At 57.3% G+C, this 7,156-nt stretch overlaps 1 protein-coding gene across 1 annotated transcript in view; it reads right to left on the bottom strand.

Annotated features, from left to right (window-relative positions):
- LOC105816508 (keratin-associated protein 5-3-like) overlaps positions 1-7,156 on the bottom strand; it is a 32,146-nt gene that overhangs the window by 7,301 nt on the left and 17,689 nt on the right. The window contains exons 2-4 of the mRNA XM_012651939.1: positions 1,313-1,556; positions 910-1,000; positions 691-776 (exon numbers count right to left, since the gene is read on the bottom strand). Of these exons, the coding sequence (XP_012507393.1) occupies positions 691-776; positions 910-1,000; positions 1,313-1,556 (421 nt within the window). The remainder of the gene's footprint in view (positions 1-690; positions 777-909; positions 1,001-1,312; positions 1,557-7,156) is intronic.

Raw genomic sequence — 7,156 nt, forward strand, 5'->3', positions numbered from 1 at the left:
GCAAACGGAACCCATATGCCGCCAGCACCCAGAAGCAATGTCCCCAGAGGCTCGAAGCCCTCCCATGACCCCTCCCTGTCCCAAAGGCCCCGTGCTGACCCCGTGGCATAGATTAGTGTCCTGCGTGTTCGTGAGATTCTCGCCGCCGCGGCGTGTTTCATTCAGCGAATTTCCCACAACAAATTTTTCTTTTCTACGATTAATGAGCATTTGGGCAGTTTCCACTTTTTAGCATTAGGAATGCTTCACACGGATTTGTGTTCCTTCCCAAGTTCACGTGGGGGGCGGCGTGTGTCGTGCGTGTGCAGAAAGGCCATCCATTCCACGCGGGGCTCACGTGCCCGGCCCTCCCCCGGAATCACTTGCTCTTTGTCGTGTTTCCATTTGACTTTCTGGCGTTTCCCCCAGGTGTGCCGTGGACCCATCCGAGACAGTGGCACTTTGCTTTCTCCTTCCGATTGTGACATATTCTGTGTCATTCTCTTTTATCGTTGTATTACATAAGCCATCGAAGCAAGTAAAACATTAGTCACACGAGAGAAATGTTAGTGAATATGGCCAAATTTACCTTCAGAAAAAGAAATTTCATCCGTTTTTACACCCACCACATTGAGTCACATTTTGAACCCCCCGTTGGAGTGTCTGTTTGGGAGGTGTCCTGGGGACGGTCCTCGGTCAGGATGTGCTTACCCAGAGCTGTCGCCGGGTCCAGTCTGGACTCGCCAGGGAAGGAGGCACCAGGGCTGGGCCGGGGACATGGGGGTGCAGCTCCCGGGCTACAAATCAGACACGGGCCTCATGGGGTTGACCTAGGGCCATGGGGGGACACTGAGTTCTGAGGGTCAGTCCTTAAGGGACTGCAATAGTTGAGGGAGCATGGGGGGGACAGGCCTCGTCCCCAAAGCAAACGGGGCAGGGGCTCCAGAATGTGCACCAGGAGGTCCCTCTTCTCCTTGAGGGTGTTGGAAGCCACAGCGCCGGGGCTGCGAGGTTGGGGCGCCTGTTCTGGAAGAGAGGGGGCCAGACTGCAGTGTGGGAGTCCGATGGAGGCACTGCCACTTTCAAGTGATCCCAGTCTGCCGGAGCCACCTGGGGTCTTGTGCTTAGAACCTCAGATCTTGCACTGGCAGCAGATGGGGACACAGCAGCTGGACTGGGAGCAGCAGGGCTTGCAACAGCTGGACTGGGAGCAGCAGGGCTTGCAACAGCTGGACTGGCAACAGCTGGACTGGGAACAGCACGGCTTGCAACAGCTGGACTGGCAGCAGCTGGGTTGGCAACAGCAGGGTTTGCAACAGCTGGACTGGCAGCAACAGGGTTTACAGCAGCTGTATTGGCAACAGCAGGGTTGGCAGCAGCTAGACTGGCAACAGGAAGACCCACAGCTGCCTTTGCATCCTCCACAGGACCCACAGCTCCCCTTAGAGCCCCCACATGAGCCACAGCCCCCCTTGGAGCCCCCACAGGACCCACAGCCCCCTTTGCCACAGCCGGAGCAGGAACAGGCTGGCACACAGCAGCACACGGGCTTGCAGCAGCAGACAGGGACACAGCAGCTGGAGCCGCAGCCCCCACAGCCGGAGCCGCAGCCCCCACAGCTCGAACCGCAGCCCCCACAGCTGGAGCCGCAGCCCCCACAGCCGGAACCGCAGCCCCCACAGCCGGAGCCGCAGCCCCCGGAACAGCCACAGCAGCCCATGGTTCTGGTGGGTTGAGGGAGGAGCAGGTGAGAGGAGCAGGTGAGAGAGGTGCAGGTGTGGAGCCTACTGAGCCCCGGCCCTTTATACCCCTGCCCAGGGTCAGGCGTGACGCTGGTCACATGATCACTTCCTGGTTCCTGTTTGAGCCATTTCTCTGCAGCCACGTCTTGTTTGTTGTTTGTGTTTCTGGAGTCCGTGGGCTCCTGTTGGCTTTAATCCAGCACATTCTACCCGAGGCTCTAAAGCTGGCGTCCTCTCCATCTGCTTGTGCCGTGTGAGGATGGCTCCAACTTCAGGAAGTTCCTTCTTGTCTCCTGGAGCCGATCATCTTGGGCCACCTGCGTTTGACGGATCCGGATGCCTGTCCCAGCTTCTCTGTTTTCTGCAACAAAACATTTCCCATTTTAAAATGTCAACATTTTATATTGACATTGAGGTCTTAGTTAAACACTAGGAGAAAATTAGAGAAGAGTAAGTCACCCATTATCCCCATCTCTCGAGGGCTCACATTTTGGTCGATGTCGCCGATCTTTTCTCAGTGGGCGTCTCTCCCGATCTCTGTGTCCGCTGTCCGTGGTCGCCACGTTTTCCAGCCCTCTGAGGCACGTGCTCCTACGAGTCCATTTGGAACGGCCTGACTCCTGTCCTGGCACGCAAGCTGTTTCCAGTTCCAAGTGTGTCCACCGCCCTCCGCACCGGGGCTGGCGGCTCCGGCCCTCTCCCTCCAGTCCCCTCTGCAGACGCCGGTTGCTTGTAATCTCATAACTTACTGTGGATAACTACATGAACTTTTAGCATCGTCATCAAATTTGGAGACACATCTGCCACATTGCTTTCCTGTGTGGGCTGTGCCATCTGGAAGACGTTTCTATTTTTGGTAGAGACAGGGGTCTCGCCCTTGCTAAGGCTGGTCTCGAACTCCTGACCTCAAGCAATATTCCGGCCTCAGCCTCCCAGAGTGCTGGGATTATAGGCAAGAGCCTCCGCGCCTCTCCTAACTTTATTTTTCAGAACAACAAAGCAACAACTCCTGGGTTATTTATTCGTCTTCACATTTGCTCTGGAATTCGCAGATTTCTGCTTTCATTTTCCTGACCCCTCCCGCGGTGCCCTGTGTGCTGCGGTCATTCTGACTGGCCGGCCACCGTCCGCACTGCCTTGGTCCTGGCGGAACAAAGCCGGTAGGTTTAGCCATAGCAACGGTTTTTTCTGCGGCATACAGTTCAACCTAATTCAGACAGTTGCACCTGATTCAGACATTTCGTTATTTTCTTCTTTCTTTACTTTTAATTTCTGGTTACCCATGCGGTAGCTACAGCCAAGCTCCGAGGCACACGTACTAGAGATTTCTCTCGAGTGGATGTTTGGAGGAGACTGAGGCAGACCTGACTGAGGTGCCCCGTAGCACCGAGTGGGTAGAGGACAGAGAAGCTGAGAGGCGGGGGCACGGTGGGTGTGGACCGTGCTGGGCTGAGGGATGGGCCGTGACAGCTGGGGGCAGGGCGGGCTGGGGGGCCGCGGTTAGGGTTGCAGGACAGACCTGGAGGGGCAGGAGCGCAGGCTGCAGGGGGCGGGGCCCGACACATACGTCCTGCCAGTCCGTGCTCAAAAGGCAGCCAGGGCTCCGCTGAACGCTCTTCCCCTTAGAAACCACTTTGTCCCGTATGAAATGTCACAGGGGTAATAGTGATGATGTCCAAGGGACAACGTAAACTGACAAATTGCATAACGACAATCATCACAACTTTGGAGTCAATTTTATATAATACAATAAATCATAATTTATTAGTGTGATATCTTGGTTGATCATAAGGCTTTTTTGGTTCGCTTTGCTACAGATTTATTTATTAGGTGTTGGTTATACTTTTAGCAATTTCATCTCCAGTTGCCATAACCCAAGCGAGCGCAGCCTCTCTCGGCAGAGCAAGAGCACGCGTAGTTTCTGGGCGTCCGACGAGGCTCTTTCTGCAGATGCAACGTTACTGGGGCCGTTTAAGGTATTTTATAGGCTGTGGCCACATTAGGATAAGTTTCCGACACGTTGTTTCAAAATACAAATGTTACTACACCTTGATGGGATGTTTCTCATGGAAAAAATTTTCTTCAAAAATCGTCTTCATATAAATCAGTTTCATGTGGGTCTAAATTAATTTTGCTAATAAACTTCATGTTTTGGAGCAGTTCAGATTTACGGAGAAATTACCAAGAAGGTCCCCACGTGGCTCACTCTGGTTTCCACTATCACTGAGCCCTGGCACTCGCAGGCGCCTGTGCCGCACGGACCGACCCACGTCGAGACGTCCCTGTCAGCCGCCGTCCGCACGTCCAAAAGCATTTCGTGGCGTTTCCTGCTCCTTTTCTGCACCGGGACCGAGCAGACCCCGCAAGCCTCGCCGTCGCCCTGTCTGCTCAGGCCCCTCCTGGGTGTGGCGGTGTCTCAGGCTCGTCCTGTTTTGGTGACGGTGGCAGCTGGGGAGGACTGAGCAGTGTTTTGTAGGATGCCCCTTCACCGGGAGTTTTCCGACCCCGGTGGTGACCTGCCCTTCTCATCTCACCCTCTCCAGGGTCCACGCTCCAGACGCCACTCGTCACTGCTGATGGTGACCTTGACCTCCTGGCCGAGGTCGCCCGTGGATTCTCGGCTGTGACGCTGCGCTCAGCCTCCTCCCCCCTGCGCTGTGCTCTGCGGGAGGATATTGCACTGCGCAGCCCGCAGGGGGTGCAGCTCTTCTTCCTGAGGGCAGAGTGTCCTCAGTTATTGGGGTTCCGGATGGGAGGTCTGTCCTGTCCAATTCATTTCTCTGCTCAATCACTTACTTATACCAGTTTGCACGCAGGGATATTTATTTTACACCTTGGTGAGAATCCAATAATGCTTTATTTTGTTGATCTCATTGTTTCATTTTTGGCACTGGGAGCTCTTTCCTTTGGCTCCTGTGTCCTGTGGCATGTTCCCATCCGTGCGTGAGACCATGTATGTGCACATGTGTGCGCATGTGAGTGCACGTGTGTGTGAGTGTGAGAGTGTGAGAGAGCGTGTGATTGTGTGTGATTGTGTGTGAGAGAGTATGTCAGGGTGTCTGAGGGTGTGAATGGGTATAAGCAGCTGAGTGGGTGTGAGTGTGAGTGAGCGGGTGTGAGCGGGTGTGAGCGGCTGTGAGTGGGTGTGAGCGGGTGTGAGCGTAAGTGAGTGGGTGTGAGCGGGTGAGTGTGAGTGGGTGTGAGCGGGTGTGAGTGTGAGTGAGCGGGTGTGAGTGTGAGTGAGCGGGTGTGAGCAGGTGTGTGAGTCAGCGGGTGTGAGCGTAAGTGAGCGGGTGTGAGCAGGTGTGAGCGGGTGTGAGTGGGTGTGAGTGTGAGTGAGCGGGTGTGAGCGGGTGTGAGCAGGAGTAAGTGGGTGTGAGCGTGAGTGAGCGGGTGTGAGCGGGTGTGAGTGTGAGTGGGTGTGAGCGGGTGTAAGTGGGTGTGTGAGTCAGTGGGTGTGAGCGGGTGTAAGCGGGTGTGAGTGTAAGTCAGTGGGTGTGAGCGGGTGTGAGTGTGAGAGAGTGGGTGTGAGCGGCTGTGAGTGGGTGTGAGTGTGAGTGAGTGGGTGTGAGCGGGTGTGAGCGGGTGTGAGTGTGAGTGGGTGTGAGTGTGAGTGAGCGGGAGTGAGCGGGTGTGAGTGGCTGTGAGCGTGAGTGAGCGTGAGTGAGCGGGTGTGAGCGTGAGCGGGTGTGAGCGGGTGTGAGTGTGAGTGAGCGGGTGTGAGCGGGTGTGAGCAGGTGTGAGTGTGAGTCAGGGGGTGTGAGTGGGTGCGAGCAGGCGCGAGTGGGTGTGTGAGTGAGCGGGTGTGAGCGGGTGTGAGTGTGAGTGGGTGTGAGCGGGTGTAAGCGGGTGTGAGCGAGTCAGCGGGTGTGAGTGGGTGTGAGCAGGTGTGAGCGGGTGTGAGCGGCTGTGAGCGTGAGTGAGCGGGTGTGTGCGGGTGCGAGTGTGAGTGGGTGTGAGTGGGTGTGAGTGGCTGTGAGCGGGTGTGAGCGGGTGTGTGAGAGTGGGTGTGAGCGGGTGTGAGTGGGTGTGAGCGGGTGTGAGCGGGTGTGAGCGGGTTTGAGCATGAGTGAGCAGGTGTGAGCGGGTGTGAGCGAGTGTGAGCGGGTGTGAGTGGGTGTGAGCGGGTGTGAGTGGGTGTGAGCATGAGTGAGTGGGTGTGAGCGGGTGTGTGAGTGAGTGGGTGTGAGCGGGTGTAAGCGGGTGTGAGCGAGTCAGCGGGTGTGAGTGGGTGTGAGTGGGTGTGAGCGTGAGCGGATGTGAGTGGGTGTGAGCGGGTGTGAGCATGTGTGTGAGTGGGTGTGAGCGTGAGTGGGGGGTGTGAGCGGGTGTGAGTGGGTGTGAGCGGTTGTGAGCGTGAGTGAGTGGGTGTGAGCGAGTGTGAGTGGATGTGAGCGGGTGTGAGCGTGAGTGAGGGGGTGTGAGCGGGTGTGAGTGGGTGTCAGCGGGTGTGAGCGGGTGTGAGTGGGTGTGTGAGTGGGTGAGCGGGTGTGAGCGGGTGTGTGAGTGAGTGGGTGTGAGTGGGTGTGAGCGGGTGTGAGCGGGTGAGAGTGGGTGTCAGTGGGTGTGAGCGGGTGTGAGTGTGAGTGGGTGTGAGTGGGTGTGAGCGGGTGTGGGTGTGAGTGTGAGTGGGCATGAGTGGGTGTGAGCGGGTGTGGGTGTGAGTGGGTGTGAGCGGGAGTGAGCGGGTGTGAGTGGGTGTGAGTGGGTGTGAGCAGGAGTGAGTGGGTGTGAGTGGGTGTGAGCGGGTGTGAGTGTGAGTGAGTGGGTGTGGGTGAGTGTGAGCGGGCGTGAGCGTGAGTGAGCGGGTGTGAACGGGTGTGAGCGGGTGTGAGCGGGTGTGAGCGGGTGTGAGCGGGTGTGAGTGGGTGTGGGTGAGTGTGAGCGGGCGTGAGCGTGAGTGAGCGGGTGTGAATGTGAGCGGGTGTGAGCATGAGTGAGCAGGTGTGAGTGGGTGTGATCGGGTGTGAGTGTGAGTGGGTGTGGGTGAGTGTGAGCGGGCGTGAGCGTGAGTGAGCGGGTGTGAATGTAAGTGAGCGGGTGTGAGCATGTGTGAGCGGGTATGAGAGGATGTGAGCGTGAGCGGGTGTGAGTGGGTGTGAGCGGGTGTGAGTGGGAGTGAGTGGGTGTGAGTGGGTGTGAGCGGGTGTGAGCGGGTGTGAGCGGGTGTGAGTGGGTGTGAGCGGGTGTGAATGGGTGTGAACGGGTGTGAGCGTGAGTGAGCGGGTGTGAGTGGGTGTGAGCGGGAGTGGGTGTGAGTGTGAGTGAGCGGGTGTGAGTGTGAGTGAGCAGTTGTGAGTGTGAGTGAGCGGTTGAGTGTGAGTGAGGGGGTGTGGGTGAGTGTGAGCGGGCGTGAGCGTGAGTGAGCGGGTGTGAATGTAAGTGAGCGGGTGTGAGCATGAGTGAGCGGGTGTGAGCGGGTGTGAGCGGGTGTG

The sequence above is a fragment of the Propithecus coquereli genome, unplaced genomic scaffold, assembly GCF_000956105.1.
Source record: "Propithecus coquereli isolate 6110/MARCELLA unplaced genomic scaffold, Pcoq_1.0 Scaffold377, whole genome shotgun sequence".
In the NCBI taxonomy this organism is placed as follows: Eukaryota; Metazoa; Chordata; class Mammalia; order Primates; family Indriidae; genus Propithecus; species Propithecus coquereli.